At 34.1% G+C, this 26204-nt stretch overlaps 3 protein-coding genes across 4 annotated transcripts; all 3 read right to left on the bottom strand.

The window, feature by feature from the left end:
• Positions 1-628: 628 nt before the first annotated feature.
• Positions 629-5528, bottom strand: LOC129883975 (histidine kinase CKI1-like). 2 transcript variants are annotated; one of them, XM_055958371.1, is made up of 7 exons: positions 5160-5528; positions 4483-4538; positions 4296-4376; positions 3850-4228; positions 2838-3430; positions 1100-2158; positions 629-891 (listed from the first exon to the last, which is right to left on the bottom strand). In XM_055958371.1, the coding sequence occupies exons 1-7, from the start codon at positions 5230-5232 to the stop codon at positions 676-678; spliced, it is 2457 nt and encodes an 818-aa protein (XP_055814346.1). In that variant the 5' UTR covers positions 5233-5528; the 3' UTR covers positions 629-675. The 2 variants fall into 2 exon arrangements, with proteins under 2 accessions (XP_055814346.1, XP_055814351.1); XM_055958376.1 differs by having other exon boundaries at positions 3850-4216.
• Positions 5529-8982: 3454 nt separating this feature from the next.
• LOC129883960 (uncharacterized) lies at positions 8983-12384 on the bottom strand. Its single transcript, XM_055958368.1, has 3 exons — positions 12255-12384; positions 9995-10032; positions 8983-9381 (listed from the first exon to the last, which is right to left on the bottom strand). The coding sequence occupies exons 1-3, from the start codon at positions 12325-12327 to the stop codon at positions 9268-9270; spliced, it is 225 nt and encodes a 74-aa protein (XP_055814343.1). The 5' UTR covers positions 12328-12384; the 3' UTR covers positions 8983-9267.
• Positions 12385-12985: 601 nt separating this feature from the next.
• Positions 12986-18867, bottom strand: LOC129883944 (lipoyl synthase, chloroplastic). The gene is made up of 6 exons (XM_055958367.1): positions 18197-18867; positions 17507-17597; positions 17234-17391; positions 14146-14317; positions 13631-13741; positions 12986-13381 (listed from the first exon to the last, which is right to left on the bottom strand). Exons 1-6 carry the CDS (start codon positions 18706-18708, stop codon positions 13295-13297), a joined length of 1131 nt encoding a protein of 376 aa, XP_055814342.1. The 5' UTR covers positions 18709-18867; the 3' UTR covers positions 12986-13294.
• Positions 18868-26204: the final 7337 nt, after the last annotated feature.

Here is a 26204-nt window from a genome sequence, read left to right as displayed (position 1 = left end):
GGTACGATTAGTTTAAATTTATACTTTATTAATTGGTTGAAGATATAATTTATGATATTCCATGAGCCAAACAACCCCTACGTGTATAACTAAAGGGATAAGATATAAAAAAGAAACCTATCACCCCCACCATCGAACTTAATTTATTTTTATATTATTTACCCTTCACAAATTAACAACAACATATCCAGTGTAATCCCACAAGTAGATTTTGAAGAGGGTAAAGTGTACGCAGACCTTACTCCTACCTCATAGAGATAGATACATTGTTTCCATGAGACGATCAACTTAATTGATAAGAAAACAAGTTAAACATATCGTGTGCATAAATGCGCCTATACTAGGCTTTGGAAAGATGATCCATTAGAGGCCATAGTTGGTGCTCAAGGTGTACTAAGTAGAATAGTCAAGATGTGTGCAAACTGATTCAAAATAACAAGAACCAAGGGGCAAAGGAGGATAAATAGTTCATAATTTAGTGAATGAGGTTTGAATATGTATAATTTAGTGAATGAGGTTTGAATATGTATAATTTAGTGAATGAGATTTGAATATGTATAATTAACTATGGTTAAGTGATAAAATACAATGCATCTGTTGACTTGGTATACCCAAAAAAATCTCCATGTTCCATCTATCAAAATTTTACTTCAGGTCTCACATAACAAACATTTTTTAAACCATTGTATGTTCTATATAATCTATGGCTTTCAAAATCTCTTCACCATTGCTTTCTTTAGGTAAGTAATAATCCATTCCAGCTTGAAAAATCTTATCTGTCTCTTCCTTTTCTGTATGTGCTGTGAAAGCTATTATAGGTATTCGAATTCCATATCGTGCCTCTTCTTTCCTAATGCCTTTCGTTGCTTCAAATCCATTCATCTCCGGCATCTACCACAAAACAAAACAAACAACGATATTATTCAGTTATATATTATTGGTGTAGTTAACATGTTAAATGAGTTAAGTAGGCTCTAATAGTTGGACTTCCAATTATAAATGGTATATTTTCAACTTATGTTTCTCAGATCCTCCAAAAGTTTCGTGATATAAGCAACATAGTTTTCAACAAGAAGAATGAATATGAATCACATCTTACCTCGCAATCCATCAGAATATAATCAAATGGTGGTGAAGGAGTGGATGGTCCAATATCGCGTTGATCACTAAGGCCTTTGCAAACTTCATCTACAGCTTCTTGACCATTTTTACATGTGTAAGTAGTTGCACCAAGCTTAGAAATTGCGGTTGTGCAAATCATAAGTAATGTCCTATCATCCTCAACCACCAATATTTTCTTTCCTGTTAAAGGTAACTTCTTATTAGAATGTCCGTTAACCTCAACAGAAACATCTTGTACTAATGGATGTTGTTGAATCTTGATTCTTGAAGTTGTTTCATCCTTTATTTGTTGTGTAAATTTGAGGACACGATATAAACGAGAACCATGTAGTGGTTTTGCCATGACTATATCTGTTGAAGGTAGTTTATCCTCATCTACACCTGGTTTATCGAGCCAAACAACACGAAGGGACACATTCTTAGTAAAGTCCTTTCGGAACTCAGCCATAGCACGACTCATATCTCGAGTTAGTCCATCACTTGTGTCAATTATGATCAAGATGAATCTTATAACTGCACTTTTAGAACGAAGTCCTCTGCCTCTCCTCTGAAATGATGAGGTATTGATATCTTTTCCGTCTAGAGCACTGAGAGGAATTTCCTTTGATTCACCCGAGGACGAGGAGGAGTTGTATGATGGAAAGTTGATTATTTTCCCTTTCACCTTCTTGAGAGTTAGAGGAAACTGCTCCTGTCGATTCACAACATGTACATTTAAGCCTAGTATGTTCATCATGAATCTACGAAGAACTCGGCTTCTTTCTTCCTCCTTAATGAAAAGAATGACATTGGATTTCTGATGACTAGTGATACTATTATCACTTGCTACTGAATGATAATAAGAGTCACTAGATATATAACCTCCTCCTAATTGAGACTCCAAATCTTCTTTTCTTGCATAATTAACACTAATTGCTTGATGATCTTGAGCTTGAGGCTGATCACATGCTATGAGGAAAATGTTGAATCTGAAGCAAGTTCCCTTTTCACCAATTTGCTTGTCAACGATACCTATTTCACCTCCCATTAAACGAACCTGAAAAATGAACGTAAATAAGAAAGTAACATGAGATATGAAGTACGAAATTCATTAAACTCTATACGAAGCAAATCTTGAAATGTTTCCATAAATCATGATTAGTTTGTGTCTTGGAGAAATATTAGTACCAAAAACAGACTGCAATAACACTGATAAGACAAGAAACGTGCTTGGTTAATGCCTAGGGCGCTATTGCACCAGCTAGAAAGAACAATTGAACTGACATTGGCTCGGGGTTAACAGGAAGCAATATCTTTAATAAAAGTCTTAAATTGCTCTGACTTTCCAAGAATGTTGATGCATCTTGTCAAATACTCAAAAAACTAACTAGTTTTGGAGGATTTGATATGTACTCAGCGAGATTTTTGAACAGTCAAAGCAACATAGAGCTAGACAATGCTGAAATAAATGTACAATGTTTCTCCATGTTCATTTTCCTTTGGAAAATATATAAATGAACTGTTAGGAGATTTGCAGGATTTTTACAGAATCTATAAAACTACAGGATCATTAATATATAAAATGCACATATAGACAGTTCAGGTTCTAGACTAAGAAGCAGAGCGCACATCTGTGTGTGTGTGTGTGAGATTGGCGCATCTAGAAAAGTAGAACACACTGACTCTAAATTTTGAATTCACTATTGTGCGTAGTGTATGGTAAAAGATATACGTACTAATGACTGAGTAATGCTGAGGCCTAAGCCAGTTCCTGCTTGTGATCCATGAACAGAAGTTGTTTGATCATTCACTTGAACATAATTCTCAAAAACTGACTTTTGTTTCTCTTTCGGAATTCCTTTCCCTGTATCATCCACCTCGAATATGTACTCCACACAGTTGGGATCTTTCTGAACTCTATTCAGTACTCGCATTTCTTTAGAAGATTCATCGTTCTGTAAACGTAAACATGACATACAACCAATACTAGAAATACTTGTATTCGGAGCAAGATTGAAACTTTCCTCAAAACCAGGTTTTCGAGCCCAAGCACGAAGAGTAATATGTCCCTCTGATGTAAATTTATCTGCATTTTGCAACAAGTTATTCAAGATCCGCTGCAATTCTATCCTATCTCCTTTAACACGAGAGAATCGTTTGATAGAACCATCACATGGATCTAGTAACACGTCTACATTCTTCATTGCTCCATTCGGGTAATAGATGTTGACAACATGTTCTAGTAGCTCTTCTATGTTGAATTCTTCTTCTTTAAGTTGCTTCTTCCCTTCTTCAATCTTGCTTTCGTCAAGAATCGAATTCAATATGTCTGAAGGAAAAAAAGATCATAACTTTGAAGTTACATAGCAGGTAATCTCGCAAAAAAAGTGGCATCAGTAACATAGAAGAAAATAAGACAGATAACCTACTAAAAACATAATATGTTAAAATACTTTGCTACTAGAAACGTTTTTTTTTAGATTAAGTTAAATCCGACTTAGCTAATAAAACACTAACCTAAAAGATCGTTCTTGCAAGATTCCATAAATATGATCCAAATACTTTGGTACTATAAACGTTTTCTTAGATTGTCAAAGTATATAAGTTAAATACGACTGATCTAAAACACTAACCAAAAAGATCATTCTTGCAAGATTCCATATGATCCAAATACTTTACTACTGTAAACGCTTTTTTAGATTGTCAGAGTATACAAGTTAAATCCGACTGAACTAACAAAACACTAACCTAAAAGATCGTTCTTGCAAGACTCCATATGATCCAAATACTTCACGAATTCAGATTCAGGTGAAGCCTGGATGCGACACATCCAAATTAATCCACTTATTCCAGCAAGAGAAGCTCTAACATCATGATTCGCGCGAGCAGACGCAGTACTTTTATTCATACTCTTCCTCTCAGCTTGTTGAGTTGCTTCCATTTGTTTAATAAGTGCAGAACACAAATACATTTCTCTTCTTGCTGCTCTTATTGTTAGTATAACAAAAGTAACTATGGAAATAGCCAAAGCAACCATCATTAAGATGATTAACATGAATCCAAATTTAATATTCTTGTGATAATCTCTTTGTACAAAATCTTGTACATTATAAACCTGAAAATTAAACTATACAATGAATTAACCTAAATAGTCGTTCACTACGTTAAACTAAAAATAATCAGATGTGAAGTACCTTAATCTTGCCTTCAATTATTTTGACCTTGTTGATCCAAAAAGGTATCAATACAGCAGGTACCAATAGCATTATAAGTGACTACATGTGACAAAATATTCAAAAAAAAAAGTAATTAATTTAGCTAGATTTCTTTTTGGTTAAATACTAAATTGACTACTAAATATTTTAGTACTAGAAAACTTACCAGAACCAAGCAGAAACCAACAGGCATTGGCATTTTAAATAAGCTTGGATTCATGGCTGAAAATAAAAATAAATTAACACTAGTGATAATGTAAAATAGATCAATTTTTTTAAAAAAAATAATTTGATACACGAAGCATTCTGTGTTTTCATATAAGATTCCGAGAAGGTCCACTATCCATCGACAGTCTAACCTGATGCAAGATTCTATAACTCGAACTTGTGATCTAACTTCAAAGGAATGGTGAGGAGAAGAAGATAAAAGAAGGTATTTTTTTCCTCAACAAAAAGGCAAAAACTTAGCTCTTATTAAGACAGTATATATAAGAAGACAGTATATATAAGGATGTTACTAGTTTTAAAAAAGGAAAGAAAAATATTACTAACGAAAAGAATAGTAAACAGATATGCATATATTTTCTTTCCATCTGTCTTAAAATTTATTTATTTTTCTTTTTAAAATCAAAATAAGGAAAATCCTTTAAAATATCAAAATAGTCTTTAAAATATGCGTTTTAATCCTTTTAATTTGTTAAAAAAATTTAACACTTTTAGTGTCACATAGAATAACATCAACAGTACGTTTCGGTTTATGGGGTTTCGATTAACGGCAAAGAATAAGCAAAAAATGAGAAAATGGTTAGTAGGGTTTAAGTAGAAAAGTTTGAAGGAAGTTACCAACAGCGCCACCAATTGCACCACCGACGGCCACCCCCGCCGTCACACGCGCCAGGCAGCTATCTCTCGCCATTTTCGCTCTTTCTCTCTCTTCTTTTTCTTTCTTTGTTGGAATGAAGCCATCTCTGAAGCAGCTTGAAGTTCAAGATGAAGAGAAAGATGAAAGAAGAAGAAGAAAATGAACAGACACACAAAGTCTTCAGACAGCCAGAAGTTCTTTTTACGTGTCCAAGATAGTGGGCACACTACATCAGGACCGTTGATCATCTGTGATTGCACCAGGGCCGTTGATTATCTAAGTTTGCATCACAGCCATTGAATATCCAAGATTGCATCACAACCATTGAAAGTATTTTGATGGATTAAATCTGGACCATACACCTCAGTCAGATAAACCCTGTACATAAAAAAAACAAATTTAATTAGTTTGTCAAGTAGCACAAATATGTATAGGATTTTTCTTTTTCTTTGATAGTTTATTCATTAGATATTTTGTATAAAATAGATACAGAGACAATATGAAAGGATACACAGAAAAATTCCCAAAACTTCAGACTTCTTCATTTTGATTTTCTAACATTCTTCAATGGGGAATTTGAGTTCGTTGTTCAGTGAAGAGACAAATGGTTTATATAGTTGCCCTTCTGAGGACCTGTAGGGAAAATGAATATACAGATCCCTCCCTCATGCTATAGGTAAGTTCACAATAGTCCCTCAAATATATTTTCAAACACTTATTTGTTTTTTAATTAAACAATCCACTCTATTTATTTATTTGTGACAAAAGTAAGTTGCTTGGATAGTAAACATTTCTCAGTTTTCATCCTAAAAGCTCGTTTGATTGAGAACAAGTTATATCAGGATTAATTATTCTGAAATTCGTTCTATTTCACCCTTAATGTGAGATAAAAATAAGTTTACAATCTCAAAATAATTTTTTTCGCGATTTTATCCCAACAAATTATGAAATAAACTCATTCTACGAATAATCTCAAGATTAGTTATCATTTATCGATAAGAGAAAAAGTAAGCCACCCACTCAAGCTAGAACCTCTCATTCCTCTCATAGTAATGAAAGGTTCTACCTCATTATATTAACATATAAAAGAGATAATTACAAACAGGAGGGTCACATGAAAACAAATCCTCCAAAAAAAAAAAACAAGAAATTGATTACACAAATTTTTCCAAACATCTATTACCATTAAAGAAATTGATTTAACAAACTAATTTCCTTCTAGTTTTGTATACAGAATCAACCAAACAGAATTAAAGAAAAAAGTACAACAATCAAAAGGCAAAGTTGGCCTTTTAAGGCTCTGTAAGATTCATCTATTGATCAAAGATCAAAGCTGTGACTATAGAGTATTTGTGAGTTCAGATCTCGTGTTCTTGACATAATCATCAAGCTCTCAAAAATAATCAAAATGCAGCTTCTTGTATATGTGTGTGAGAAGAGGCAGCGCATTATTGTGACATAGTTTGTGCATTTCTGGCACTCTCTTTCACCATAGTCTGAACAAACAGTTCTCCTGCTCGGTAGGAGGATCGAACCTGGAGAAGAAAAAATTCTGTTAAATCACAAAGCTTACACAATTGGAGCAGTCAAAAAGAAGATTGCAAGTTTGACAGATGACATCATTAAGAACGAAGTAAGTCCGATTCTCCTGTTTCACAAGAGTTGTCTGTGATTCACTAGTACCATCCATGATCTAGTTAGAATTTCCATTGAAAAACTAAAATCAAACTTCAAAAGCAGGCATTTCTTATCGAAAGGAGATTGGTATTAGTGTAAGGTCTTACCAAGGGACCACTGGACACATAACGGAAGCCAATAGACTCTCCATAGTCCTTCCAAAAAGCAAACTTTTCAGGGGTAACATATTCTTTGACAGTAAGATGTAATGGGGTTGGCTGCACAAAATGAGAGATGACTTTCTTAGTCTAAGCTGCTAAGAGCCTCAAAGAGGAGATACGACAAAAAGAGATACAGCATCAGTGGATCACAAAATTCAAACATCAAAAACAGATTAAGAGCCTGTTTGGAATGGCTTTATGCTTATTTTTGTTGTTTTGGTTTAAAAATAAGTGCTTATAAGCACCTTTTAACTTTTCTCAAATACTTCAAAACTGCTTAAAAATTTTTTTTGCTTAAAAGCACCTAAAATAAGCCAATCCAAACGGGCACTAAATGAAGACTTTTGAGAACACGAAAGTGGAAAGACAGCAGAAACCAGTAGGCCATCCCATAAGTAGTTATTTGAACCAGTAAAGCCACTTTCTATCTAGAGGTTGAATCCGGGTACCATATTGCTCACCTGTAAATACTGGCTCAGTGATCCAAATACTTCACGAATTCAGATTCAGGTGAAGCCTGGATGCGACACATCCAAATTAATCTGAAGCCTGGATGCGACACATCCAAATTAATCCACTTATTCCAGCAAGAGAAGCTCTAACATCATGATTAGCGCGAGCAGACGCAGTACTTTTATTCATACTCTTCCTCTCAGCTTGTTGAGTTGCTTCCATTTGTTTAATAAGTGCAGAACACAAATACATTTCTCTTCTTGCTGCTCTTATTGTTAGTATAACAAAAGTAACTATGGAAATAGCCAAAGCAACCATCATTAAGATGATTAACATGAATCCAAATTTAATATTCTTGTGATAATCTCTTTGTACAAAATCTTGTACATTATAAACCTGAAAATTAAACTATACAATGAATTAACCTAAATAGTCGTTCACTAGACGTTAAACTAAAAATAATCAGATGTGAAGTACCTTAATCTCGCCTTCAATTATTTTGACCTTGTTGATCCAAAAAGGTATCAATACAGCAGGTACCAATAGCATTATAAGTGACTACATGTGACAAAATATTCGGAAAAAAAAAGTAATTAATTTAGCTAGATTTGTTTTTGGTTAAATACTAAATTGACTACTAAATATTTTAGTACTAGAAAACTTACCATAACCAAGGAGAAACCAACACGCATTGACATTTTAAATAAGCTTGGATTCATGGCTGAAAATAAAAATAAATTAACACTAGTGATAATGTAAAATAGATCAATTTTTTTAAAAAAAATAATTTGATACACGAAGCATTCTGCGTTTTCATATAAGATTCCGAGAAGGGCCACTATCCATCGACAGTCTAACCTGATGCAAGATTCTATAACTCGAACTTGTGATCTAACTTCAAAGGAAGGGTGAGGAGAAGAAGATAAAAGAAGTTATTTTTTTCCTCAACAAAAAGGCAAAAACTTAGCTGTTATTAAGACAGTATATATAAGGATGTTACTAATTTTAAAAAAGGAAAGAAATATATTACTAACGAAAAGAATAGTAAACAGACATGCATATATTTTCTTTCCATCTGTCTTAAAATTTATTTATTTATTTCTTTTTAAAATCAAAAATAAGGAAAATCCTGTAAAATATCAAAATAGTCTTTAAAATATGCGTTAAACAGTTTTAATCATTTTAATTTGTTAAAAGTTTTTAACACTTTTAGTGTCACAATTTATGTATTTATCAAAAATAACCTATCTACCTTGTCCAATATAGAGGTAAGATATGTGTATACACTAATCTCTCCGGACACCACTTGTGAAACTATACAGCAAAATAAGTATTTAGTCATTGATTCAGAGTCGCTAAAACCTTTAGCAACATTTATATTAAGTGTTGGTTATAAATAGTCATAATATTACTAAATATAATACAACGGCAATTATATTATTGCCACAAAATCCTTTATTTGTTGTTGTAATTGAGTATGTTGTTGGCTCTTTGGATTTCAAATCGCTACTCATATCAAGAATGTCATTCAAGTCATATTTGTCAATCAAGAGCTTTTGCACTGTGACATACAACTCGATGCCTATAAAACTTTTTCGTTTTTTTAACCATCGCTGGACTAATCCAAATTCACCGCGCGCAAGGCTCCACCACTAGATGGAGCTAAAAGCTAAGAGAAGACTGTTTGAAACGGAAAATTTGTAAACAAAAATCAAATTGGAAGTACATGGCGCATTCTTTTGATATTGTTCTATACTCTTGAGACAAGAAGAGCTTTAGTCAGCACTAAAAGAAAAGCTTAGTATGACTTTCCACAGTGTATCAAGCTTCCAGCTCCCAAGAAGAGACCAAAAATGGCAGCACTTCCCAGAGTAGTTTGTCCAATGTATCTAATTTTCATTAAGCCAGGAACCTGTAAAATATTCAGAAAGTTCTTGTTGTCATGGGCTAATAAGACTATAAGAAGTTGGACACACTTGAGCAAATTTAAGAAGACTATAATAAGGAACCACAACATGGAACTTAGAGGATCCACAGATTTCGCTTGCATCTCAATCGCCAAAAAAAGGAGGAAACAATCATAGAAATCTCGACACAAAGGTAAAGAAACAAAAAGAACAAAAGCAGAATCCTTATTATTAACCTACTTAATCCAAAAATTGATTTAAAATGAAAAAGAAAAGAAAGAGTTGTTGCTCTTGTAAGTAAGATCCTCAACCATAAACTGCAGTATTCTTCCACATGTATATAGCTAGGAAGGCACTTCTATGAAATCAATAATTAAAGATCAAAGACAAACCTAGATTTTTTTATTTTGTAACTGGTCAAAACCTAGATTTTTTGCTTGCACTACTTCTTTTGTTTAGGATATGTACTTGCACTACTAAAACCAAGAAGTGGAGAATTGCCATTAAATCTAGCTAGCAGATTTTTAAATAATACTAATAAAGAAAGGAGAAGAGTTGAAGCAAGATTGCAATCACAGATTATTAACTTCAGATGGTAGAAAAGGATGACGAACTTACCTTGTATCTAACAGCCTCATATGTCCCATAAACAGCACCTACAAATGAACATTATGAATCAAATGCAGTTCAAATTACTGAATCTTCTTTCGGTGATGTCTGATCGAGACATTGCCATAAAACTAATCATACTTCATTTTGAAATCTTCGAGCATGAAAAGTTTTTGACATCATTCTAGGCCCTAGTAAGGGTAAGTACACTCAACTGGTGAAAGTGAAAGTATGAATTCAGTTATAAAGAACCTCCTACAAAAATGCATCATAAAGCCAAAATGGAAAATATTTTCCACGTGCCTTAGCGACAAGTATTCTTACTTCTAACAAATTGAACCTGCCCAAAAGTTTTCTATTTTCCAACTCAGTATATGAGAGATCTTAGGTAAACATCTTACCATAAAAATATATATGTTCAATAAATGGCATAGTCCCGGTCAGTAGCCAATGGAGCAAGAGGTAAAAAACTCTAAAAGGAAATTTTAAAATATACTTTAATAACCTCGATTGACCCTTCATTCGAAAAATAGATGTGAGGGATATACTTCCTTCACCATATTTAACTATAATTCCTCCTTTTACACCAACTACAAAACCCAATATTTTTACTACTATTTGGGCTGCTTCTCAATTTTAAGTCCACCAAACTACAAAAAGTGTGTTTGGTTTCCAAGTCTCTTTCTTACTTCCTAATGTGGTAATGTAATTAGATACCAGGTGTAACACATCTATAATCCAGTTCATAAAAGGTTGCTTGTCTTTTATCTACCTTATCAAAAAACTAAGTTGCTCGCCTTTTAATCTTACATTATCAAAAAGAAAAGGTTGCTCGTTCCTTATTCTTGCCTTAAAAGAAAAGTTGCATGTCTTTCATCTGCTGATGCCAATTAAGAAAAATTACTGTTTCTTTTTTATAATATACTAACATTACTAAGCAAAGACCCCAAGGGTTATGATCTAGTGGTAAGGGAGTAGCATGTGATGTGTCGGTTAGGCACACGTCATGAATTCAAACTCCGCCACAGATAAAAGCCTAGTGTTTAAGTAGAAAAAGGTAGACGAATGGACCCATTACTCATCGACTTTCAAACTATGAGCTACTGACCTGCAGTGATTTCTCACATATCCAAAAAAAAAGGAAATTACTAAGCATAATTATATGTTAAGTCTACTTCTAGTACTGCAGAACAGTTTTATGCAGAAAGAAAATGTTAACCTGTCCACACATTTCCTGCCAATATACAGCACAAACAATCAACTACACCTCAATCCTAAACAAGCGGGCCAGCTATATGAATCCATTACACCATTCTTCTCTAATCCAACCCATTTCATTCCACTAATTGGAACTAATAGCTAATGTTTCTGTACTCTAGCTCTGTCACCCTTCATTAACTATGAATATGATCTTTCCAGTATGAAGGCCCGACCCTAAGGTTTATTAAATAAGAGTTCCCTTCTGCCATTTCCTATCAGAATCATTGATAAACCAACAAAATCGCCATCTAATTGATATAATGTCATCAATCAATTCCCAAATAGTCCATCCATTATCCCTCAATCCCAAATTAGTCAGTGTCTGTTATGGAAATCTTCTATATCAATTTCACTCTACTCGGACCCATTTAGATCATTGACTATTTCTAGTCTGCCTTTCAACATACTCCACTCTCCTCCTCTATCAGACTTGAAATCAACTATACAAAGCTCAAATAAGTAGAGTTAGCAACAACCATCAAACAACCTCATAAATCTAGAATACAATTGAGAAATGACATCGACTACTACTACTACTACTACTCAGTCCCAAACAAGCCGGGGTTGGCTTTATGACTCCTCACTGACTATATTACTCTATCAAACAAGCTCATAAAATCTAGAACACAATTGAGAAATGACACCAACAACTACTCCCTAGTCCCAAACAAGCCGGGGTTAGCTATATGAATCCTCATCGACTATATTACTCTATCAAACAAGTTCAAAATCTAGAATACAATTAGAAATAACTACAATAACAAACAACGACTCCTCCTCCTCCTCAGTCCTAAACAATTCGGGATCGACTATATGAATCCTGGATTACTAAATAGTCATTTCTAAAGCCAATTTCATAATGAATTTGATGAATGGATGCTTTTCTTATCAAATAGAATAACATCAACAGTACGTTTCGGTTTATGGGGTTTCGATTAACGGCAAAGAATAAGCAAAAAATGAGAAAATGGTTAGTAGGGTTTAAGAAGAAAAGTTTGAAGGAAGTTACCAACAGCGCCACCAATTGCACCACCGACGGCCACCCCCGCCGTCACACGCGCCAGGCAGCTATCTCTCGCCATTTTTGCTCTTTCTCTCTCTTCTTTCTCTTTCTTCAATGGGGAATTTGAGTTCGTTGTTCAGTGAAGAAACAAATGGGTTATATAGTTGCCCTTCTGAGGACCTGTAGGGAAAATGAATATACAGATCCCTCCCTCATGTTATAGGTAAGTTCACAATAGTCCCTCAAATATATTTTCAAACACTCTTATTTGTTTTTTAATTAAACCAGCCGCTCTATTTATTTATTTGTGACAGGATGAAGTTGCTTGGATAGTAAACACTCCTTACTTTTCATTCTATGAGCTCGTTTGATTGGGAACAAGTCATATCAGGATTAATTATTCTGAAATTAGTTATATTTTACCCTTAATGTGAGATAAAAATAATGTTATAATCTCAAAATAAGATTTTTCACGATTTTATCTCAACCAAACATGGAATAAACTCATTCTACAAATAATCTCAAGATAAGTTATCATTTATCCCTCCTGCTAAACGAGTCATAAGGTTGTGAGTTCGAGTTGCTCTCGGAGAGGGATAAGAGAAAAAGTAAGCCATCCACTCAAGCTAGAACCTCTCATTCCTCTCATAGTAATGAGAGGCTCTACCTCATTATATTAGCATAAAAGAGATAATTACAAACAGGAGGGTCACATGAAAACAAATCCTCCAAAAAAAAAAACAAGAAATTGATTACACAATTTTTTCCAAACATCTACTACCATTAAAGAAATTGATTTAACAAACTAATTTCCTTCTAGTTTTGTATACAGAATCAACCAAACAGAATTAAAGAAAAAAGTACAACAATCAAAAGGCAAAGTTGGCCTTTTAAGGCTCTGTAAGATTCATCCATTGATCAAAGATCAAAGCTGTGACTATAGAGTATTTGTGAGTTCAGATCTCGTGTTCTTGACATAATCATCAAGCTCTCAAAAATAATCAAAATGCAGCTTCTTGTATATGTGTGTGAGAAGAGGCAGCGCATTATTGTGACATAGTTTGTGCATTTCTGGCACTCTCTTTCACCATAGTCTGAACAAACAGTTCTCCTGCTCGGTAGGAGGATCGAACCTGGAGAAGAAAAAATTCAGTTAAATCACAAAGCTTACACAATTGGAGCAGTCAAAAAGAAGATTGAAAGTTTGACAGATGACATCATTAAGAACGAAGTAAGTCCGATTCTCCTGTTTCACAAGAGTTGTCTGTGATTCACTAGTACCATCCATGATCTAGTTGGAATTTCCATTGAAAAACTAAAATCAAACTTCAAAAGCAGGCATTTCTTATCGAAAGGAGATTGGTATTAGTGTAAGGTCTTACCAAAGGACCACTGGCAACATAACGGAAGCCAATAGACTCTCCATAGTCCTTCCAAAAAGCAAACTTTTCAGGGGTAACATATTCTTTGACAGTAAGATGTAATGGGGTTGGCTGCACAAAATGAGAGATGACTTTCTTAGTCTAAGCTGCTAGGAGCCTCAAAGAGGAGATACGACAAAAAGAGATACAGCATCAGTGGATCACAAAATTCAAACATCAAAAACAGATTAAGAGCCTGTTTGGATTGGCTTTATGCTTATTTTTGTTGTTTTGGTTTAAAAATAAGTGCTTATAAGCACCTTTTAACTTTTCTCAAATACTTCAAAACTGCTTAAAAGTTCTTTTTGCTTAAAAGCACCTAAAATAAGCCAATCCAAACGGGCACTAAATGAAGACTTCTGAGAACACGAAAGTGGAAAGACAGCAGAAATCAGTAGGCCATCCCATAAGTAGTTATTTGAACCAGTAAAGCCACTTTCTATCTAGAGGTTGAATCCGGGTACCATATTGCTCACCTGTAAATACTGGCCCAGTGTCAAAATATCAACATCTATGGCCCTTAGGTCAGCCATGGCTTCCTTCAGCTCATCATCAGTTTCACCAAGTCCCAACATTATAGAAGTTTTTGTTATCATCCCTTTCTTATCAAGCTTTGCATGTTTAAGCACAGATAGACTTTGTTCATACCTGCGTCATCCAATGTGAAAGCATTTAGCATCTCATACTAGTAATTATAGTTATTCCTATTCTAGGGATAAGTATCACAAAAGTTAATTATGATGCGCAGGCAATTCATGAATTCACACAAATTGTGAATCAGTTTGTTCCCGACACAGAAAATTATGCTTAGCGCTCTAGAATTTATCATTTTCACACATAAATAGATATACAACTTTTTTATAACATTCTAGCACATTCAATTACATTCATCCCTTGGGACTGGCTTGACTAAGTGCAAAATCCAGTTTTCCGACTCAGTTTTGCATTTCCATGATGTTTACCCTTCAGACTAAAAGATGATTGTTTAAGTTACACCGTATTCAGTTTATATGACATATTTGCTTTCTAGACTTAGAGCTGATATTAACCAGATATCAGTTGATATTCCCTCTTAATGTATATCTACGTTAAGTCTTGTCTACTCTAATGCAGAACTTGTAATGTTGCCCAGAAGTGATTCCATTAGTTATGATTGGATCGTCCTCTTCTTTTATCAGGAAACATTGGAAGAGGTAAACTGATAGTAAACTTTCCTCATAAAACCACTGAGGAACTTTTTTTACTTCGGCATGCTTGGCAATATAGAACAGTGTTCGATGAAGAGAGAGCAAAGTCCAAACGAAGAGACTTTATAATGTAACAATTCCGATTGAGTCTTGCTTGAAGACTGGAGTACCAGACATTCTAGAAGTTCTAATTCACAAAACTTTACGCTTCCTAAACCTTGAGCTACCTGTCCTCATAAAAATAGCCACTCAGCAGCCTGAAAGTAACTAATGTACCCTCTTAACTCAAAAAGTTCTTAGAATCTGAGGGAGCTTAAACTTCTCTTTTGGGTACAAAGCATCCATATGACAGGGGGTTATTCATGAATAAACATGTTAAATATAGATCCAAGTGCTTTGGTACCCCTAACACATAATTCCACACTGATTTCTTCTCCCGCTCCACGGTAACTCCTTGTAGTATGACTTTACAAGACACAATGCATTATCATGAACCTACACCGAGGAAAAAAACAAAATGGTCCCTTAAGTTTGGACATTAACTCAAAATCGTCCCTTAAATATACAGTGGAGCACTACTGGTCCTCCTAGTATTCAATAGTGGTGCACATTTAGTTTAGTCTAACAGTTTTAATCCAACAGAAATGGCAAAAGTCACTATTCCTATATTTTTGTTTCCCAAACAGAAACAGAAGCCATGTTCTTTCACTTTATGCCCAACAGACATCATCCCCTTTCTTGTTCTTGGAAGAGTGATGTCCAATATAGTTGTTGCGTCGTTCCCCAAATCAGAATGCTCCTCTAGTCCTCGAAATTTACAACTCGCAAGACACTCCTCCGCACCCTCTCTGATGCTGCAAAATCCAGCATCCGATCCATTATTTTCATCTGTATCCAAATTCAATAGCAGCCAGGGGGTCCAAATTTCACGCTCACACTAATACCTAAAAGGTGAGCATTTATGGGTGAGGAAGGGCAGAGTGGTAGCCTGGTGGGTATTGGGTAACCAGATGATTATTCTTCAAAGTTTCAGTTGATGGGCATGTTCTTCTTCATAACTCAAAAACTTACACATGATCAAGACAAATAGATTGTAGATGTGAAAATTAGAAAACCAAAAGAAAAAGGAGACGAGCATAATGCAGCAGAAAGGTACGAATAGAGAAAGAGAGGGAGAGATTATTAAGGAAATTTGGAAGTGAAGAAAGCCTTTCAATGGATTGCTCGTGACTGGGGTTGGAAGTGAAGAAAGCCTTTCAATGGATTGCTCGTGACTGGGGTTGCTCTTGTCACTTACAATAATGTAACCCAATGACTAGAGAGTGAAAGGTGTAAAATTCACATCCTAAAGGATTCTTATAAATTTCATCTTCATATTTTATCTGTTTGTTTATTAGATTCATTTAAACTTTATATTCTCCGTTTACATTTTCTTCTATGTAATTTCAAAGATTTTTCTCCATCTGGTAAGAGTATGTCATATGCCTATAAATTTTGTTAGGTGCTTCTTCAAAAGTAACCGGAAGCATGGGAAAAGAGCTTTTCTTTATGTTTGAGAGCCAGACATGTGCAGATTTGGCACTTCTGCGATTCTGCCATTTGTGTTTTGACAGAAGCTGTTACCCTGTACTAAATGTGCACCAATTTTGAATACTTGGAGGGATATTAGTGCTCCACCATATATTTAAGGGATAATTTTGAGTTAATTCCCAAATGTAAGGGACTATTTTGGACTTCTTTGCACCTACAAATTACAATAAAGCTTCGAGTCCAAACTTAAAATCCATACCTAATAGGCTAATACTAAACCTTCAATTGAGCAGATAGCAACCTCCCTCCCTGTGCCTTAAACAATAAACGGACCTCCTCCCAGTCCTTACAGTAATTAATGAAGGGGGAATATGCTCTCCATCAGTAGGAGTACTCAAAATTTGATAGGAAACATACAAGTACATTTTAACAATAACCGTTCGAAAAATATATATATTTTGACCACAAGATGACCTTACTTAGGCAATGGTTAGAATTGCCAAAAGTACCAAAATGTCGAGCTCAAGTTTAATCCATAAGTTAGCAGAGGGAATCACTCAATATGTTAATGATTAAAAAAGAGGAAAGCAACACCAACTGTAATAACCTTGCATGTATTCTTCCTTAACAAATGTTCGGTAAATTGTTAAATTTGGGACAACAAAGGTATATTGATCAACATTTCAGTTCAGAATATACACATCAAGTCTCTAAATCTGGCAAAACCAACTGGCTGTATAGAAAAGCTATAAATGACAAACTCATCAAGAAAAGTTGTAAATGATTAAAAAATTAGGAGTACTCACAGCACAAAACCGAGAAGAAGAAAGAGTCTTACAGAACTTACCCTGCCCTAGGATCTCTAACAATACGTTGAAGTCGTTTCACAGTTTCGATGTTGTGTGCAAAAACATCTAATCCAGAGTGAACTAGAGTAGACACAGCACTTAGATCACCACGGAAATCAGAAGTTAAACACTCAACCATGATATCAGGCTTGAGCAACTGAGAAAATCATATAATCACAAATCCAGTTAGTTGCACTTGATCCAATCGTGCACAGTTACATTTGAAAAAACACAAAGAACACTAGGTTTAGTGATAACAATATACTCCGTACCTTCATGGCTTTGACTGTTTCAGCAAAGTGGCCACTCCCTCCATCAGGTATGTCATCACGATCAACGCTAGTTAAGACAATGTAATCCACACTGCAGCAGAAAATCAAGGAACTCTTACTCCTACCACATATATACAACATAAACTACAGAAACATAAGCTAGTTCCAGACTTCCAGGTATTGTGACAGCAATTTAATTAGCAATAAAGAAAGCTTCAACTTTGCAAAACATAAGTAGGAACGTTCTGTATATATCTGTTTAAACAGGGTTTATTTTCCATCAGACACCCAAAATGAAGTTGTTTCATATTGGTACTACATTCCTATAAGCAATATTCTACAACAATTATACAAATTCAAGCACAATGCAGATGAGTTTTGCTAGTGGCTACAAAACACTAATCATTAACAATCAATCAACTACACATCAATCCCAATAGTCGGGAAAGGCTAGATAATCCTCTACATCTGTTCTGTTCTACAGGGACCGATTTAATTCCAATTCTCAACATGTTCTCTAAAATTCACACTGATCCCTACATCAGTTAGTGAAAAGCTCTAATCAAATTAGAAATACTATTGGCAAAGGCACTCTATTTTGGCCCGTTTCATTCTAATACTACATCATTATCAATTTAAAAGAAAGAAAAAATCACCTAGCAACATGTTATATACAGAGAGAAAAATTACCCCCAACTGGCAATAGCTTTAGCAGTGTTAACAGGTTCCATAGGATCAGGAGGAGAAGGATTTCTACTAGTCTTCACAGCACAGAATCTACACCCACGCGTACAAGTATCTCCAAGAAGCATAATTGTAGCAGTAGCAATACCATCTCCACCACCATTCCAACACTCTCCAATATTAGGACACTGAGCTTCTTCACAAACAGTGTTAAGTTTAAGCCCAGATAGCGTTTCCTTCACCTCTTCATATTTCTCCCCTTGTGGTGCTTTTTGCCTCAACCAACCCGGTTTCTTCACCGACGGATCTCTCCCTGTGTACGGCCCCATTCCACCGGGATACACCGACCCATTTGAGGGTGGCGATTCGGGTTTCAGTTTCAATGATTCGCAGCTAATGGGTCGGCTTAAAATTCTTCCTTTTGATGAAAAAATCTGAGAATTGGGAGAAACAAGGGTGGATTTGTTGAGGGGTTTGTGAAGAGGAAAGTATACAGGAGATGATGAAGAACAAGACATTGGAGAAATGGGAAAATTTTAAAGAATAAGAGCAATTCTGATTAACCTGAGAAATGTTGAATGAAGAAAATTGAAGGAAGAATTTGGCTATGGCGGATTAAATTTTGGGATTCGCCATTGTAGTCTCCGCCTGTAGTTTTTTGTTTGGTTAGCTATGGGTGAACTCCTTATTTAGAAAATTGGTTATTAAATTTTATTTATTATCAACCAAATAAAATAGTTGTCCACTTAAAATGGTGGATAGTCCATTTACTTTTTAAGTGGGTAAATTACCCATTAATATTTTCCTCCACTTATAAATATGGCTATAAATATAACCTTAAACTTCAATGTAAAAACACACAAAACACATAAAAGAAGAGAATTACTATTACTCTCTCTATATTACTACTCTCTCTATTAATATTTTCTATATACATATTCTCTTGTTCTTCTTCCTTTATAAAATTGTCAAGTTAGTTAATTTATAACACATTATCAGTACGAAGCTCTAATTTTTCAGAAAATTAACTTTTATATCAGGTATATCTACTAAAGAAATTTAATTTTTAAGTTATCTTTGTTACTTTCAAATTAATTTTCATAATGTCAAACTTGTCAAAATTGGAATTTGTGGCACTTGATATTTCTGGTAAAAATTATTTGTCATGGGTACTTGATGCTGAAATTCACCTTACCGCTAAGGGTCTTGGTGATGCTATAATTGAAGGAAATACAGCATCAAGTCAGGATAAAGCAAAGGCTATGATTTTCCTTCGTCATCATCTAAATGAAAGCCTAAAAATGGAATACTTGATAGTGAAAGATCCACTTGAATTGTGGAAAGACTTAAAAGGGAGGTATGACCACCTCAGGGCAACAGTATTGCCAAGGGCTCGTTATGAGTGGATGCACTTACGGTTTCAAGATTTTAAAACCGTAATTGAGTATAATTCTGTTGTATTTAGAATAACTTCCCAATTAAAATTATGTGGGGAAAATATATATGATGAGGACATGTTAGAAAAGACACTAACTACTTTTCATGCCTCTAATGTAATATTACAGCAGCAATACCGTGAAAAGGGTTTTTAAAAAATACTCTGAATTGATATCATGCCTTCTGGTGGCTGAACAACATAATGCCTTTTTAATGAAAAATCATGAAGCCCGTCCCACTGGAACTGCTCCGTTACCAGAAGTAAATATGGTAAAGGCACATGGCCAGTCTGAAAGAAGACAAAATAAAAATTATGGCCACAATAATGTGCGTGGACGTGGCAATGACAGAAGACGATTTAATAATCGTCGAGGTGGTGGTCAACATAAAAGGGAGAACAATATCAGTTCTCAAAATGGCCCTTCAAAAAGTAACTGTCATCGTTGTGGCATGAAAGGCCACTAGAAAAATGAATGTCGGACGCCTGAGCATTTTGTAAGACTTTATCAAAATTCTTTTAAAAGAAAGGCAAATAGAAGTGGTGCCTCTTCTTCTAATGCTCGGATAGAGTCACACTTGGCGTTCGAAAATAATGTTGAGGCAAGGCCTTTGAATAATGATAATATTGAAGCAAATCTGGCCTTAAGGGATGATGATTTTAATGACCTCAATGATATTACTCATTTGGAGGTTGAAGATTTTTTTAAGGATCTTAATTGATGTTTAATTTCATGTTTTTCAATATGTTATCATGTACTTCGAATTATTGTGTTTTTACGTTTATGTATTTGAAAAAAAAAATAATCAAGGTCACATTTTTATGATAATTGTATATTGTTTATTACATTGTGCTATTTTACAATGTTGTAATTAATTACTATTAGTGTGCTATTATTTAATCTTAATATCATATTGTTACTAAAAATAATATTCGCCTTATTTAATGTCATTATACTAATTGTTTATTCTTGTTAATGTTTTAGACATTAATAATATATAATGATTGTATTATTTTTGTCAATAAACAAATTATCTATACATGATGAATAATATTATATTAATGTTTTATAATATTTTATATTTGTTTTTAATACTTGTGTATAATATTTATTTAAGGTTAATAAGTATATAATTCCATAAACTAAATTATTGTAACATTCATCATAATTGAATCATATAATTTTTTAAAATTCTAAATTATCATAATTTAACTTTAAAAAAAAAGGACTTATGTTTTTCTAGCAAAATTGTTACTTATTTTATTTCTTACAATGCATTTTTATTTTATGAAGATAAATAAATTTATCAGTCTTTAATTGGATTCAAGATGAATAATGGAGATATGTGCATTTTGGATAGTGCCACAACTCATACGATATTAAAAAAAAGAAATATTTTTGTCATTTGATTATGAAAAAGGCTTATGTCAATACAATATCTGGTAGTACAAAATTAATTGAAGGCTCTGGAAAAGCAGCCTTATTACTACCTGGAGGAACGATATTGGTAATTGATAATGCATTATATTGTAGTAAGTCTCAAAGAAACTTGTTAAGTTTCAAGGTTATTCGCCAAAATGGCTATCATATTGAGACTGCAAATGAAGGAAAGGTTGAATACCTTTATATTACTACAATAAATATGGAGAAGAAAATTGTGCACGAAAAATTACCTGCACTTTCTTCTGGGTTGTACCATACAAATATTGGTACTGTTGAATCACATGCCATTGTAAACAAAAGGTTTACTGATTCTAATGATTTTATCATGTGGCATGACCGGTTGGGCCATCCCGGTTATAATATGATGCGCAGAATTATTGAGAATTCACATGGACACAATTTGAAGAATCAGAAAATTCTTCAATCTAAGGAATTCTCTTGTGTTGCTTGTTCCCAAGGAAAACTGATTATCAAACCATTAGCAACTAAGGTTGGGATTGAATCCCCTGCATTTCTGGAACGTATACAGGGTGATATATGTGGGCCAATTCACCCTTCATGTGGACCATTTAAATATTATATGGTCTTGATAGATGCATCTACAAGATAGTCACATGTGTGCTTATTATCAACTCGCACCATGGCTTTTGCGAGATTGTTAGCTCAAATTATAAGGTTAAGAGCACAATTTCCAGATTATGCAATAAAGACAATTCGTCTTGATAATGCTGGTGAATTCACATCTCAATCATTTAATGATTATTGTATGTCGGTTGGAATAAAAGTTGAGCATCCGGTCGCTCATGTACATACTCAAAATGGTCTAGCAAAATCATTGATTAAACGCCTCCAATTGATAGCTAGACCATTGCTAATGAGGACAAAACTTCCTATTTTAGTATGGGGGCATGCTATTTTGCATGCAGCAGCACTTGTGCGCATAAGGCCAACAAATTATCATGAATTTTCCCCATTACAGTTGGTGTTTGGAAGGGAGCCAAATATATCCCATCTTAGAATATTTGGGTGTGCGGTATATGTCCCAATTGCTCCACCGCACCGCACAAAGATGGGTCCCCAAAGAAGGTTGGGAATATATGTTGGGTATGAATCTCCTTCTATTATAAAATATCTGGAACCTATGACTGGAGATTTATTTACGGCAAGATTCGTTGATTGTCATTTTGATGAATCAGTATACCCAACATTAGGGGGAGAACATAAGAAGTTGAAAAATGAGATAGATTGGAATTCATTGTCACTATCTCATTTAGATCCTCGAACAAATCAATGTGAGCAAGAAGTTCAAAAGATAATTTATTTGCAGAATATTACAAATCAACTGCCGGATGCATTTACTAACCTTCCACGGGTTACTAAATCGCATATCCCAGCAGCTAATGCTCAAGTTCGAGTTGATGTCCCGGTAGGACAACTTGTTCAGGAAAATGAGTCTACACCACGCTTAAAACGTGGAAGACCATTTGGTTCCAAAGATAAAAATCCTCGAAAAAGGAAAGGAATAAATGATCAAGATGATCATAATTTGGAGACGAGTGCTCAAGAAGAGCCCAGAGACACAACAAATGGTGATACCACCGAGGAGGTCCAAGTACCTGAAAATAATGAGAATGAAGAAATCTCAATAAGTTATGTCTCGACAGGAAAACGGTGGAACCGAAATAATATTGTGGTCGATAATATTTTTGCTTATAATGTTGCCATTGAAATAATGCAACAAAATAAAGATCTTGAACCAAAATCTGTCGATGAATGCAGACAGAGAAATGATTGGCCAAGATGGAAGGATGCAATTCAAGCAGAGTTAACTTCACTTGAAAAACGTGAAATTTTCGGATCAATAGTTCGAACACCTGAAGGTGTCAAGCCAGTAGGGCACAAATGGGTTTTTGTGCGTAAACAAAATGAAAAGGGTGAAGTCGTAAGATATAAAGCACGACTTGTAGCCCAAGGTTTTTCGCAAAGACCTGGCATTGACTATATGGAAACATATTCCCCTGTGGTGGATGCAATTACTTTCAGGTATCTAATGAATTTGACAGTTCATGAAAAGCTTGAAATGCACTTAATGGACGTGGTCACTGCCTATTTATATGGCTCATTGGACCACGATATTTTTATGAAAATTCCCGAAGGGTTCAAAGTGCCTGAAGCATACAAGGATTCTCGAGAAAATTGCTCAATAAAACTTCAAAAATCCTTGTACGGGTTGAAACAATCAGGGCGAATGTGGTACAATCGTCTTAGCGAATATTTGCTAAAAGAAGGATATAAAAATGATCCAATTTGCCCTTGTGTCTTTATGAGAAGGTCTGGATCTGAATTTGTCATAATAGCAGTATATGTTGATGATTTGAATATTATTGAAACTCCAGAAGAACTTTCAAAGGCAGTAAAATGTCTGAAAAGGGAGTTTGAAATGACAGACCTTGGAAAGACAAAATTTTGTCTTGGTCTACAAATTGAACATTTTACAAATGGGATATTTGTCCATCAGTCAACATATACTGAAAATATTTTAAAGAGATTTTATATGGATAAAGCACACCCATTGAGTACTCCAATGATTGTGAGATCTCTTGATATTAAGACAGATCCGTTTCGGCCTTATGAAAATGATGAAGAACTTATTGGTGCTGAAATACCATACCTTAGTGCAATTGGTGCATTAATGTATCTTGCCAACAATTCTAGACCAGATATAGCTTTCTCAGTAAACTTGTTAGCAAGATTTAGTTCTTCACCAACACGTAGACACTGGAATGGAATTAAGCATATATTCAGATACCTTCGAGGTACCATTGATATGAGATTGTTTTACTCAAATGATTTCACGTCACAATTGATCGGTTATGCAGATGCGGGATATTTATCTGATCCCCATAAAGGTCGATCGCAAACAGGCTATTTATTTACATGTGGTGGTACAACTATATCATGGCGTTCAACAAAGCAAACTATGGTTGCCACTTCCTCAAATCATGTAGAGATAATAGTCATTCATGAAGCAAGTCGAGAATGTGTTTGGTTAAGATCAATAACTGAACACATTCAAGAAACATGTGGTCTTTCTTTGACAAAAGACGCTCCAACAATATTGTATGAAGACAATGCTGCATGTATAGCTCAACTGAAGGGAGGATACATCAAAGGAGACAGAACAAAACATATTTCACCAAAATTCTTTTTCACTCATGATCTTCAAAAGAAGGGTGAAATAGATGTCCAACAAATTCGTTCAAGTGACAATTTGGCGGATATGTTCACCAAAGCATTGCCAACTTCAACCTTTGAGAAAATGAGATACAAAATTGGAATGCGTCGTCTTCGAGATATTAAGTGATATTTTCATCAGGGGGAGCAAAATACGCGTTGTACTCTTTTTTTCTTAGTCAAGGTTTTGTCCCACTGGGTTTTCGTGATAAGGTTTTTAATGAGGCAGCACTCAAGGCGTATTATCAGATGTGTGTACTCTTTTTCCTTCATTAGGCTTTTTCCCACTGGGTTTTTCCTAATAAGGTTTTAACGAGGCACAACATCTATGGATGTTCAAAATAACAATGTATATTATTTTATTTTTTTGTAAAGTTTTAACGAGACACATTTCTCGTGGACATCCAAGGGGGAGTATTATCAACCAAGTAAAATGGTTGTCCACTTAAAATGGCGGATAGTCCATTTACTTTTTAAGTGGGTAAATTGCCCACTAATATTTTCCTCCACTTGTAAATATGACTATAAATATAACCTTAAACTTCAATGTAAAAACACACAAAACACATAAAAGAAGAGAATTACTATTACTCTCTCTATATTACTACTCTCTCTATTAATACTTTCTATATACATATTCTCTTGTTCTTCTTCCTTTATAAAATTGTCAAGTTAGTTAATTTATAACATTATTTTATTTTATTTTATTGCTTTAATTTTACCCAAAAATAAAAACACTAATATAACATTTTTGTCCGAGCCGAGGCGGATTTATGATTTAAAGATGATGAATTTTTACAATGACTTTACATTAATATATGACAAGAAGTGAGTTCACTATCAAATAACAACAACTATATCCACCGGTATTTGACAAATGGAGTCTAAGTCGCTGCATTAGGGTAGAAACAGTGTTTCTGATAAATCATCGTCTCAAAAATAATATTTATAGATATATGATAAATATTTTAATACATATAGAATTTAAGCAAAAGTTATTAAATCCGCACGCAGTATGATGAATTTGGATTTTGTTTGCTCTAATTTTGAGGAAATATTCATTTGGTGTAGGTAGGTTAATCAAGCAAAATTATTTTTCGCCTTTTTATTGTGTCTTAAAGTGAAATTATATCGCATATTCATTAGAAAAATTAGAATTTGATTTACAGTGATAAACACTTTCACAAGTTATGTAAAGATTTAACACTGAAAATCAAAGCCATTATTATATAACTAATATCCATAGAATTCATTTCGAATTCTTATTAATCTTATATAGAGTGAGAATAAGAAAATTAACTTCATGTAAATAGGAGTATTTAACAAAAAAATGCTCTTAAATTAGGTGATTAATATATAACAATTCGTGTATGATTGTGTCATTCATCGACTTTTATATCTATAATTTGGCTTAAAAGTGAATTTGCAATCTTGAGTCAAGGTTATTGGTATTGCTTCAATTTATTCAGTGAAATAATGTGTAGCGGAGATAACAAAATACAAATCTTAATTAAAAGAAAAAGGTGGAAATACGAAAGTTTCTTTTGATACATTTTGTTTTCACTAATAATATTTTACACAACAAGTATTTTCCCACCAATTTTGCTATCTTACGCGCATATTTAATTAAAAAAAAATTAAGTGTGTTACTTGTGAAAATTTGTCTCAATCATGGCACTATTAATATATTATAACTTTTTTTTGTTCTTTCAGATAATCTTTTTTATCATTTTTCTTTATTCTATTGTTCCTCGCCATTAAATCCCTCCCTATTGTCTTCCATCATCCTTGTTATACCTCACATGAATCAGAACTAATCATGATACTTAATTTCAAATACCGCAATGTAATTAAAGAAAAATACTTCTTCTATACATTTCGGGAAAGAATTACCCATAGAA

This window comes from Solanum dulcamara, chromosome 1 (assembly GCF_947179165.1).
Source record: "Solanum dulcamara chromosome 1, daSolDulc1.2, whole genome shotgun sequence".
Lineage (NCBI taxonomy): Eukaryota > Viridiplantae > Streptophyta > Magnoliopsida > Solanales > Solanaceae > Solanum > Solanum dulcamara.
The sequence above is the reverse complement of the archived record's forward strand: the minus strand, read 5'-3'. Positions and strand labels throughout refer to the sequence as shown.